Raw genomic sequence first — 12,301 nt, 5'->3', positions numbered from 1 at the left:
GGAGCCACAGCTTTCAGGCTCTCCTTGTCCTCCGCAGCCCTCCAGCGGCTAGGACGACCATGAGCGGCCACCGCCTCCTGCTGGAGAACGCGCAGCAAGTGGTGCTGGTGTGCGCTGACGGCGAGCGCTTCCTGACCGGATCCGCGCTGCGCAGCCTGGCGGTGCTAGAGGGTGCCAGCCTGGTGGTCGGCACGTGAGTAGCCAGTAGCTGGGGGACAGGCTGGATAGGGTTCCGGAGCTAGACTCTCTTTCTTCATCAAGACACCTTCAGAGCATCTTTCATGATGATCGTTGATCACTGACCCCAGTATAGCTTCTAAAGTACTACTGTGTTTGCTTTACTGCTTCCAGTAGATTCTGTAGACTCCTTTTCTCCCTAAAATCCCTTGGGTCCAAGTGTTCGGTTCCAACACTCAAGAGGCAGAAGGTGAGGTCAGGTCAGTAGTCTAAGGCCATCCTTGACTGTATATAGAGTTTACATGTGAGATCCTGTCTCAAAAAACAAACAAGATCAAAAAGCTTTTTTTTTCTTTCTTTTCTTTTCTTCTCTCTTCTTCTTTTTAAAGACAGGGTTTCTCTGTGTAGCCCTGGCTGTCCTGGACTTGTCTTATAGACCACACTGGCCTCCAATTCACTCACAGAGTTCCACCTGTCTCTGCTTTCCAAATGTGGGGATTAAGTGCTATGCCCCACTTAAAAAAAACAAAAACAAAAACAAAAACAAAACAAAAAACAACAACAAAAAAAATCCACTTTTAAGTAACACTAACATCCCTCTTTGCCCGGTCTACTGCAAGAATGAAGACAATTCTCAGCAATCAGACTGTTGACATTCCAGAAAATGTCGACATCACTCTGAAGGGGCCCACCGTCACTGTGAAAGGCCCCAGGGGACTCTGCGGAGGGACTTCAATCACATCAATGTAGAGCTGAGACTCCTTGGAAAGCAGGGATAGGCTGTTCAAAGCTAGCTTGATCTATATAATTCTAGGGCAGCCAAGTGAGACCATATCTTAAAACACACAAATCCCCAGCTGACCCACAAATCCACTCAAACCCTGCACCAGGGAACTAATGTTAGCATACAGGCGCTTTGTTTTTTTGGTTGTTTTCTGAAGTAAATAAAAATGTGCCATCACCCAATCCTTTGAAGAGAAAGACTGTGTATTAGTTTGTAGTTTAGTTTTTTGCCCACTTAGTAGGAACAGTGAGTCCTCACCATTCCATTAAGAATGTTTAATGGTTTCTAAAGGACCGAAACTCCTAACACCTTTGGAAGGTGGTTTCTAGCTAGCTTCCTTGAGTAATTATGTCATTGGATGTGCTCTGTGTTCAAACATGACACTAAAACCCACCATTGAATGACAGCCCACAGTCTTAGAAGGTGGACAGCTGTGTGGTTAATGTGGTTCAGAAGAGAACCCCATGCCCTCAGAGTCATCCCACACAGGCAGGGGCAATAAGAGATCTCCATCTTAGGCCTGAACTCCTTTAAAGTCCAATAGCACACATGAAGCGATGTGCTTCAACAGTCAGCTCTCAGCAGAACCTTTTGCTAGACTGTTTTCCCTGTGGCTCCTGGTTAATTCAGCTCCATGTCAACCAGGACACACCTCTGATAGAAGAGGAAAGGATCCCTACATAGGGAGTCCCAAGTGAGGGCTTTGTGTTTGACCTGAATTCATAGATTAGCTTCTAACCTGCTGGTCCTTTCCACCACTGGATTTACTGCAAAGTGGGCATTTTATTGAACTCAGCTTTATTGAAGCTTTCCAGATTCAAAAATCAGAATACAATGTTTTCAAATTAAAATTTAGTTTCTTGTTCTCTCCCTAAGTTTTTCTTCCTCTAAATGCAGTCTTCCCCAGTCATGAGAGCTTTCCATTACTGTGACAAAATGCCTGGGACATGGACAAAGGAAAGATCTAGTGGGTTTCACTGTGCCGGCTCCATTGCTCTGAGGCTTGTGGTTCGGCCAAATGCCCTGGCAGTGGGATAGGGTACAAGAGATCAAAGACACTTATCCCATGGTGACCAGGAAGCAGAGACAGAGAGAAAGGAAGGAACCAGGAAGAAGATAGAGTTTTGAAACGCATGCTCCCAGGAACCCTCTCCCTTCAGCCAGGTCCCATGTCCTAAATTCTACCATCTCCTAAATACCCCAACAACTTATGAAGCCATCAATGCAGTAATTCACTGATGAGACCAGAGCCTTCTGCTCTGTCTACTTTTCCAGAGCCCTGCTTCAGAACACTGCTACACTGGAGACCACACTTTCAATGCAGGAACCTCTGGAGGGCATTTCTGCATCAAGTCCCAACTGATGGGCAGCAGTGACTAATGGGGAGTCTGGGAAATATAGTCTTTACACTTGGGCATAATCTAGGGATCTAGGACTATGAGAAAGTGGAACACTGATCGTAGAGAAAAAGTAGTAATCAATCTCTTCTACACAAAGTTGACTTTTTTTTTTTTTTTTTTTTTTTTTTTTTTTTTTTTTTTTGGTTTTTCGAGACGGGGTCTCTGTCTTGGAACTCACTCTGTAGACCAGGCTGGCCTCGAACTCAGAAATCTGCCTGTCTGCCTCCCAAGTGCTGGGATTAAAGGCATGCGCCACCACTGCCTGGCTATGGTTTAACTTTTTGTGGTCACTATCTCTTTCCTAAAAGCCCAGGTTGAGAGAGAGAGGGGGTGGGGTGGGTGGTGGGGAGAATGAATAAATGTTGGCTAACACCAGGGCATCTAAAGCATATTTAAATCATCTATCAGATTTTTCAGAAAAAAGTTTCCCCAAACTTAGTCACTGTTTCTTGATTTTTATTCCCGTCAGTGATGGGCTTATAAAAGCTGTTGGTCCTGCTGATGCTATTCAAAGACAGTTTTCTGGAGAAACTTTTGAAGAAAGAATTGATTGCTCTGGGAAATGTGTCTTGCCAGGTACTGATGTTCTTTCTCATAAAACTCTGAAAAACAGTTTCAACAGCGGCTCTGGGACAGCAAAGAGGAAGACAATTGGTTTGTTTTCAAAAGAATCCTAACCACAGGGTTCAAAACTCTCTGTGGCTCCGTCCGCTGGAGTTCTGCTTTGTCGATGAGATTTTATGTTGAACCCTGGGAAAGCGATGACAGATTCTCCTTGGTTACACCTTCCTTATGATTCTTCCTCAAAGTAGCAGAGTGTTTTCTATTCCTTGGTGACACTGTTCTCAGTTTTGCTCAGTTAGTAGTTTAGCTACTTCAAGGTTTCTTTAGGTCAGTGTAGTTACTGAACATGGGAGCTGGCTATCTCTACGGGATGCTTGTCTTGTGTTGAGTTATTCTCCTCTATTAGAACTTTCTAGACCGGACAAATAGAGGGAACCTTACAAAGTCTTGCCCTCTTGCCCTCCTCCAAGCTGGGTGGCTACCATCATGCGTTCAGAGCTGTGTGATACAGAATGGTCAGGCACCGTCTAAGCACCTTCTCTGTTTTTTACTTTCGGTTGCAGGTTTGGTGGACGCACACACACATCCAGTGTGGGCAGGTGAAAGAGTCCATGAGTTTGCAATGAAGGTAACTGAAACAGATGGCAGCAAATCAATAAAGTGCAAATGGGAAGTCTCTTCTAGTGACTGCATAAGTGGTCAAGCTATGCCAAGTACCTTTTTAACGGTTCTCTTTACTTGTCTTAATAAAGAACACAACTGATCATTAAACTTAATAGAAACTACCCCAGAATCTTTATATGATGTATGTATAGAGCTAGCAATCAGTTTAAGAAAAGAGGTATTGAAGATTTTCAACAATAGACTTTCTTTTAGAACAGACTTCAACAACTCTCTGGCAGATTTCTGCTCCCATCCTGTATTCTAAACCATTATTTGTAATTTCGAACAAGTAACTTTTGAATGAGTTTCAAGAAATAGTTTGAAAAATCACTGTTTACTGTGGATGAGTTTGGAAAAACAGATTGCTAAACCAAAAAAAAAAAAAAAAGAAAGAAAGAAATGTTTTACATTAGTCTCCTTAGAAGTATGAGACTTGAGAATAACATAAATGTAGTCATATCAGTTAGAGGAGCCATAACCAGTTCCTAAGCGAAGCCATTGTCACATTGTTAAGGGGAGAAAAGAAGCACAGCCTAGCAGCGACATTATACTATCCTGTTTTCCAAAATTATATCATGTATCTTCTTCAACAAATCAGAAGTGCTTTTAAAGACAGTGTTATTATTGCAATGAATGTCAGAGCTAAAAGGCACCTTAGGGATTGTGATCCGAATGCTGGTATCATACAGATGGAGAAAAGTTGGGTCTGGGAAGGGAGAGGATAGGGAGCCGAGGGTGGCAGGGCAGGCTAAGTCTAGCCCAAAGGCTCGAATGTTTTGTTTGGATCACTCTTCCCTACCGGCCAGATAACGAGTCATTACTGGGGTTGTAAGAAAGAACCTCTTTATTTGCTTGAGTGATAGAAATTAGGCTCTAAAGTGTGCCCAAATGACATGGAGTCTGCCCTCAGTCAGTAGAGAGCTGAGTAATTGCTTCGGTACTGAGACCCTCGAGGCTTCGTTTTCTCAAACGTGCTGAGGGACACAGAGTGAGCTGACGCTCTGAGGCTCGGCTGGTTATGCACCGGGGCTGACTTCACACACTGAAATGTCCCTATATCCTAGAGTTAATTGATTGTTACTGCTTTCAGATGCCCATTTGCTCACCCACCACAAGGCCCATCTCTGCCTCTCAAGTACCTTTTGGGATTCCCTTCTGCACTAGGGGGATGTTTAAGGGACTACGGGCCTTCCTTTCTGATCTGGTTGTTGGTGCCTGTGCCCCATTGCTTACTAAACTAATTTCATTGATTGATTGAAACAGGGTGTCATGTAGCCCAGGCTGGCCTGTAACTCCCTATATAGCTGAGGTAGGCCTTGAGCTTCTGATGCCCATGCCTCCACTTCCTGAGTGCTGGCATCACAGGCTTGCACCATGCCTAGCTGCTTCTTAACCATCTTGTAAAATTAATTTTACTTTTATTTCTTAGTTCTCTCTCTGTCTATTTATCTATTATCTATCTATCTATCTCTGTTCGTGTGTGTGTGTGTGTGTGTGTGTGTGTGTGTGTGTGTGTGAGAGAGAGAGAGAGAGAGAGAGAGAGAGAGAGAGAGAGGGAGGGAAGGAGAGGGAGAAGGAAGGGGAGGGAGAGAGAGAGAGAGACAGGATGGTGATGGTGTTCCCCTGTTGCTGGAGTTACAGGTGGTTGTGAGCTTCCATGTGCACCCTGGGAACTGAACCCCAGTCCTTTGCAACAGCAGCACCTGCTCTTAACTGCTGAACCCCTTAGTCATCTTCTAATACCACCCGTGGAGGTAGGTTCTACAGACCTGCCTGTAAGCTCCCTGAGTGAGCCATGCGTTCAGTTGGCAGGGGCCACATACATGGACATTCACCAGGCTGGAGGAGGGATCAACTTCACGGTGGAGCACACGCGCCAAGCCTCGGAGGAGGAACTGTTCTGCTCCTTCCAGCAGCGGCTGCAGTGCATGATGAGGGCTGGCACCACGCTGGTGGAGTGCAAGAGCGGATATGGCCTCAACCTGGAGACAGAGATCAAAATGCTGCGTGTAATCGAGCGCGCCCGGCGGGAGCTGCACCTCAGCCTCTCCACCACTTACTGCGGGGCTCATTCAGTACCCAAGTAATCTCCATGGTGGGGGCCAGCTGTCACTCGGGCATTGGGAACAGTCGGGGTTGTGTTCTCTGGAGAGTGGAGGCTCTCTAGCACTTCCACTCTCCCCCGGGAGGCCATTGAGAGAAGTTTCCGGAAAAATGCTGTTTCTAAAGACCAGGAATGGTGCCCAGGTGGTTTTAGGAAAGGGGTTCCAGCAGCCTCATCAGTTCTCCTAGTCCTTTTTTTTTTTTTTTTTTTTGAGGGGCGGAGGGGTTTCGAGACAGGGTTTTCTGTGTAGCCCTGGCTGTCCTGGAACTCACTCTGTAGACCAGGCTGGCCTCGAACTCAGAAATCCACCTGCCTCTGCCTCCCAAGTGCTGGGATTAAAGGCGTGCTCCACCATTGCCCGACTCTCCGAGTTCTTTAAGGATGAAAAGGAAGGAAATATTCCCAAGCCTACTTTTCATTAGTATAAAGTATGGTCCCTTGCGAGCCCTTTCAAATTACAGCTATCAACTCTAATAATTTCCCATGATAATCAATTAGCATAAACCACAGTAAAAACTACTAGTTATTTCCTCTAGGAGATCAAATTGCATAGTTGGCAGAAGGGTTTTCGTTAATCTGTTTACTCAAGAGCAAATATTTTCATTTTATTAGTATAATATTTTTCTTTTTTTCTTCCTCCTCCTCCTCCTCCTCCTCCTCCTCCTCCTCCTCCTCCTCCTCCTCCTCCTCCTCCTCTTCCCCTACCCCATCTCTCTCTGGCTTTGTCTTTGCCTTTATCTAAAGAATTTTTGATACTTTATAAGAGAACTTGTTTATCTCCTTATGCACTTATAGCTTAGCTGTGTAGTTCGTTTCCGTCCTGGAACTTCTGGACAGGAAAGCTCATGGGTCCAGATCTGAAAGGTCAGGAGAGCAGGTGTCTCCAAACTCTTTGCTCAACCTTCAGCTTGATGAATGGAAAGAGCATAGAGCTGATGTAGACTTACACTGATGTAGACTTACGTTACAAACAGTAACTAAACTCAAATCATTTCAATTCTTCATTTTTTTTTAACTTTATGAACTTTAAAATATACTTTATTTATTTGCTAATTTAAAATTGTGCAAATTTACTAAATGCAAGATGTTTGGGAAGGTGCATACATTGGGAATGACTGAATCACACTGACGTATGCACGACTCCACTTAGCGCTTTTTGTGGGGAAAAGGCTTCAAAACTGCTTTGAAGTTGTTTAAAAAAAATATACTATGTGGCTAATCACTATGTTGTCTCTGTGTTGTATAAGAACATAATGGTTAATGCTGATATTCACTTACTGTCTTCAATCAGAGGAACCAAAAAATTAACACTAAAGTTTCATATTAATAAAACACTCTAGGCATGATGGTGCACACCTTTAATCCCAGCACTCAGAAGGCAGAAGCTGGAGGATCTTTGTGAGTTTGAGGCTAGCCTGGTCTACATAGCAAGTTCTAGGCCACTCAGGGCTATACAGTGATCACAATCCTGCCTCAAAAAAAAAAATCATACAGCTGATTATGCAGAAAAATATAAATATTTAATATTCCCAGTGATCTTCATTTTAAGCTTTTAGCATTTGTATTTTTAAAATTACTAAAGTTTGAACTGAGACTTTTGAAAGAGTTTGTCTTGGAAGTTGTAGTTGTTTTCAAATGGAATACAAAATACAGGATAGCCTGCTCTTTTTCCTAAGTATTGAAACCTGAATTTAAGTTCAGCTTCACTGCTAGCTACATGATTTTTAAGTTTCTTAACTGTTTCAAACATGAACGACACATGTGTAAGAAAGAATTGCATGCACCCTGTTCTCTGTCAGTGTTGTGGGCAATAGAAATAACTTGTAAATACCACTTTTGCTGACCTCTTCTGGTCCAAACTACCTGTGTTGTTGAGTGAGGAACACTGTGCCAAATAACGGGCTGGAGTTGTACAGAAACTGTCTCCAGCTTCCAATGAAGCTTGTGTCTTGATTCCCACTGGTTTATCCCAGATGCACAGATCCCAGCCAAATCACACGTTTAAAGTTTTGGAGTGAATAGGGGTGGGGAGGCCCAGTGTCTCTCTGCTCTTGCTCATGGCCAACAGCTCCCAAGTTTTACAGAGCATCCCAAGACTTTCTTCTCCCTGATCCACTCCTGTTAGCGAGACAGGAGGTCTTAGGTAAAGGCTTCAGGAAAACTTGAGAATAGAGAAGAAGCAAAAGACAATGTGATAGCTGAGGTCAGGGTGTCCTCTAAGTCTTTGATACAGAGATGCAGCCTTGTTGGCATCCCAAGGGCCACACAGCTTAGTGAAGCTGAGCAGTTCACATCTCTGTTATGTCTAAGAAGGTCCTGGAATGGAAGTTTCCTTACTGCACCTTCTGTGTGAGCTCTGCAGAGCTGCCAAATGCTCAGAGTTCTTTTTTTAGACTCTTTCTCTCCTTTTCTAGAGCTTAAGCTCACTTGTCTATATTGTTTATTATCCTTCCTTTATTAAACTATATATATTTGGGGCTGGAGAGATGGCTCAGTGGTTAAGAGCACTGACTGCTCTTCCAGAGATCCTGAGTTCAATTCCCAGCAACCATATGGTGGCTTATAACCATCTGTTATGGAATCCAATGCCCTCTGCTAGTGTGTCTGAAGACAGCTACAGTGTACACATATAAAATAAGTAATATATATATACATATATAATACACATATGTATATATATGTGCGTGTATTCTTATATATATTCTTAAATGTATATACAATGTACATAATAAGCATAATGTATTAAGCAGTGTATTCCATAACACATATATTAAAGAATATGCATGTTAAAACCATGTAAGTATCACATATATAGAGAATATGCCCATGGCAATCTCATTTTCTTTCATTAGAGGGAAAACTGCCATGGAAGCTGCTGATGACATCATCAGTCACCACCTGCCAAGGCTGAAGGAACTCAACAGAAATGGGGAACTGCATGTTGACAACATAGATGTGTTCTGTGAGAAGGGTGTCTTTGATCTGGATACTACCAGAAGGATTCTGGAAGGTGGAAAAAAGATGGGGTTACAGATCAACTTCCACGGAGATGAACTCCACCCGATGAAGGCTGCCGAGGTATGGCTGACTGTTGGCTCTTCCCTGAACACTTTGTGCTGCAGAGAGGTGATTCATTTGTTCAGACTTAGGAGGATCCTTCTGAAAAGGCAGGAAGTGGGAAGTTTCAGGTCTGGCTGGGCCTACAAACTTTCTTGAGGAACTGGGGGATGACTCTTTCAGTAAAATACTGGCCTTGGAAGTACAAAGATCCAAGTCTGATCCCCAGGACCCGTGTAAAGCAACCTAGGCTTGGTGGTATGTGCTCATAATCCTGGCCCTAGATGGACAGAGATAAATGAATCGCTGAGGCTCTAGGTTGAGTACTTGGTGAATTCCAGAGAGAGGGAGGAAGAGAGGGAGGGAGGGAAGATAGATAGATACTTTGAGGTTGTCTTCTGACCTCCACATATTCACATTCACAGAGAGAGAGAGAGAGAGAGAGAGAAAGAGAGAGAGAGAGAGAGAGACAGAGAGACAGAGAGACAGAGACAGAGACAGAGACAGGCACACACATTTACACATATTCACAACAAACACACAGAGAGAGAAACAACACACACACATATGCACACAGATACAGACATGCATACAAGATATACACATAGACACAGACACATACAAACACACAGAGACATACTCACACAGAGATGCAAACACACAGGATACACATATACATACACATACACATTTGCATACATTGACATACACACACCAAAGGATCCACAGACACGTGTACATTCATACCTATACACAGGCTTGGTCACAAACATTCACACACACTACTTATTTCTATTTGCTGCTGTGTCCTATAGTGGCTGTTGTCCTGCACATGCTATGCAAGTGCTTGCGCACTGTGCTAATCCCAGCTAAATTGTTTCTTTTATTTCCTTATTTATGGTGGTAGCCATAGAGAAGAAAGCATCCATGTCATCTCAATTTTTTGCCAATATGACACAAGCTAGAGTCACCTTGGAGGAAGGAATCTCATCTGAGAAAAGGTCTCTGTAACACTGGCATGTGGACAAGTCTGTGGGGCATGTCCTTGATTACTGATTGCTATGGGTGGATCCTGCACACAGGGGACAATCCCACTCTGGGGCAGGTGGTCTTGGATGGTACAGGAAAATAGGCTGAGCAAGCCATAGGGGCAAGCCAATGAGAAGCACTCCTCCATGGCCTCTGCTTCACTCCACACGTCCAGGCTCCTCCTTGAGTTCCTGCCCTGACTTCCCTTGCTGATGGACTGTGACCATCTAAGATAATAAACCCATTCCTTCCCAAGTTGCTTTTGGTCATGGTCTTTATGATAACAGAAAAAAGGCAAACTCGGGAGGAACTCAGAACCAACTCTCACTCTCCACAGAGCCAGCCACACCAGCACGGTGCTGCCAGCTCACATACAGTTTTTAGGACCGTCTGTGACAGCAAACAGGTCAATGGTGTGCTATACATGGAACCCCGGGATGGCTTGCATGACTGTACAGGCTCCCCAGGTTCATTTATTCAACTTTGAACAGTATGCCAGGCCAAGAATTCAACAGTGAAGAAGGTAATGAAGAATTGACCTAGCTGGCCTAGAACTCACTGTGTAGACCAGGTTGGCCTCAAACGCCTAGAGAACCATCTGATTCTGCCTCCCAGTTGCTGGGATTAAAGGGGTACCATCATGCTCAGCAGAGTCTAGGTGTCTTTCCCGTAACCCTAGAGCTGAATAGAACAACCACCCTTGAGACATAAGCATTTGCAGATGTTCCACCTGTGTCTCGAGTTTGAGACTTGCTGTCTTAATGCCACTTTCAAACCTTGACCTGTGTTTCATGCCTCAGTGAACATCACCATCCATTGTCTGTTAGCAAAATCAAAGACTCAGGCATCAATTTGAATCCCCCTTCCTTTCACCCACTATGTCAACCATTCACCATGCCTGCTCAGTTCAATTCCCAAGTATTCCTGCATCCCTGTCACTCACACCACTGTGTGGCTCAAACCATCCCCTGCTCTCTTTCCCTTCAGTCTTGCCTGTGTTAATGCTGCCCTCCAACCCATTCCCAAGGCAGTTCATCCCTCCCTCGTTTCAGGCTTTAAGGGTTTGAGTCTTTAAAAGACTGTGGGGCTTTTAAAAGTTGGAACGTTTATATTGGAATGTTTATACTAATGTGTGATCTTTGGGATGAACAAAAAAAAAAAAAAGGGAAAGGCTGTGACTTAACACTCATATGTGTAACAAACTGACTAGGGGGTCACTTGTGATGGCTATTTTTATGTCAGCTTGACACTGGCTAGAGTCATCTAAAAGGAGGGAGCCTCAGTTGAGAAAGTGCCTCCATAAGATCTGGCCATAATGCATTTTCTTAATTAGTAATCAATGAGGGAGGGCCCAGCCCATTGTGGGTGGAGCCACTCCTGGCAGGTAGTCCCAAGGTTTAATAAGAAAGCAGGCTGAGCAAGCCAAGGAGAGAAAGCCTAGAAGCAGCACCCCTCTGAGGCCTCTGAATCAGCTCCTGCTTTGTTTGAGTTCCTGTCCTGGCTTCCTTTAATGGTGAACAATGTTATGGAAATGAAGCAAAAACTCCCCACCCTCTGCTTGCTTTTAAGTCTCAGTGTTTCAAGGCAGCAACAGAAACCCTAGCTAAGACAAGGCTTAGAACTTTGTTCTTAGGATAAATTCTGGCCTCTGTACATGGGTACCAGAATCTGGGCCTGCCTTCTCTCTCTTGTATCTTTCCACCTCCTCCACCTCTCTATCACAAACCAAGCACAAGCACGGCAGACTGCCTTTAACATCCTATATCCCAAGCCTGCTGTTTTCCTGGTTCATAATTTCATCCATGGCTCACCATAGCTACTCCTCCTCTAGGGCCCCAACCCAAATCATTTTAAGATTCTGTTGTGACGTCACCCTGTTTTCCCATCACTGGCTAAACTTGCACCCAACACTCTAAACTCCCTATTGCTGGAGGTCAACACAGTACCTAGGGATGTAGATAGGCTTCTGCAAGCAAATATTTGCTGACTTTGTTATATGAATGTGATCTGTGTGGTCAGTGAGTGACTATTGATCAGAGAAAGCAACTAGTGGATAAAACTGAGAGAACCCAATACCCCTAATAAGCAAATCCGATTCAGAAAGCAGGCTGATTCCAAAGTCAGAGAGAAATGTCCCCTAAGGAGTTTCCTGTGGACCAGCTGACTTCTCAGATCCTCAGTTCCAGATGGCTTGAGTACTAACAACAGGGGTCAGCACTTACTCTGGTTAGGACTCGGCAGCCTCCCAGGGCCTTGTGTTACAGCAAATGACAGTTGCTTAACATGGGTTAAACCCTTGGGTTTTTTTTTTTTTTTTTTAACAAACCAGTCTTCAGCTTCGGAATTGTATGTGTGCACACGTGAAACTCGTTCGGGGAGGACTGGAGTATGGGATGGAGCAAGCTGAGAGGAAGCCCTTGTAAAGCTTCCATGGTCATGATGCAACATTTCTCTGGGTCGTCTACTGACAATCAAGTCCCAACATTTCTGCTGGAGAAAAACCACTTTTAAGTTGACATGTCA

General features: G+C 44.2%; 1 protein-coding gene across 1 annotated transcript in view; it reads left to right on the top strand.

Annotated features, from left to right (window-relative positions):
- The first annotated feature begins 14 nt into the window (after positions 1 to 14).
- The window catches only part of Amdhd1 (amidohydrolase domain containing 1), a 15,945-nt gene continuing 3,658 nt past the window's right edge, over positions 15 to 12,301 (top strand). Inside the window, exons 1-5 of the mRNA XM_031349621.1 lie at positions 15 to 193; positions 2,831 to 2,937; positions 3,489 to 3,553; positions 5,394 to 5,671; positions 8,545 to 8,770. Of these exons, the coding sequence (XP_031205481.1) occupies positions 60 to 193; positions 2,831 to 2,937; positions 3,489 to 3,553; positions 5,394 to 5,671; positions 8,545 to 8,770 (810 nt within the window). The 5' untranslated portion in view covers positions 15 to 59. The remainder of the gene's footprint in view (positions 194 to 2,830; positions 2,938 to 3,488; positions 3,554 to 5,393; positions 5,672 to 8,544; positions 8,771 to 12,301) is intronic.

Source organism: Mastomys coucha, unplaced genomic scaffold (assembly GCF_008632895.1).
Source record: "Mastomys coucha isolate ucsf_1 unplaced genomic scaffold, UCSF_Mcou_1 pScaffold4, whole genome shotgun sequence".
Taxonomy (NCBI): Eukaryota; Metazoa; Chordata; class Mammalia; order Rodentia; family Muridae; genus Mastomys; species Mastomys coucha.
The sequence above is the reverse complement of the archived record's forward strand: the minus strand, read 5'-3'. Positions and strand labels throughout refer to the sequence as shown.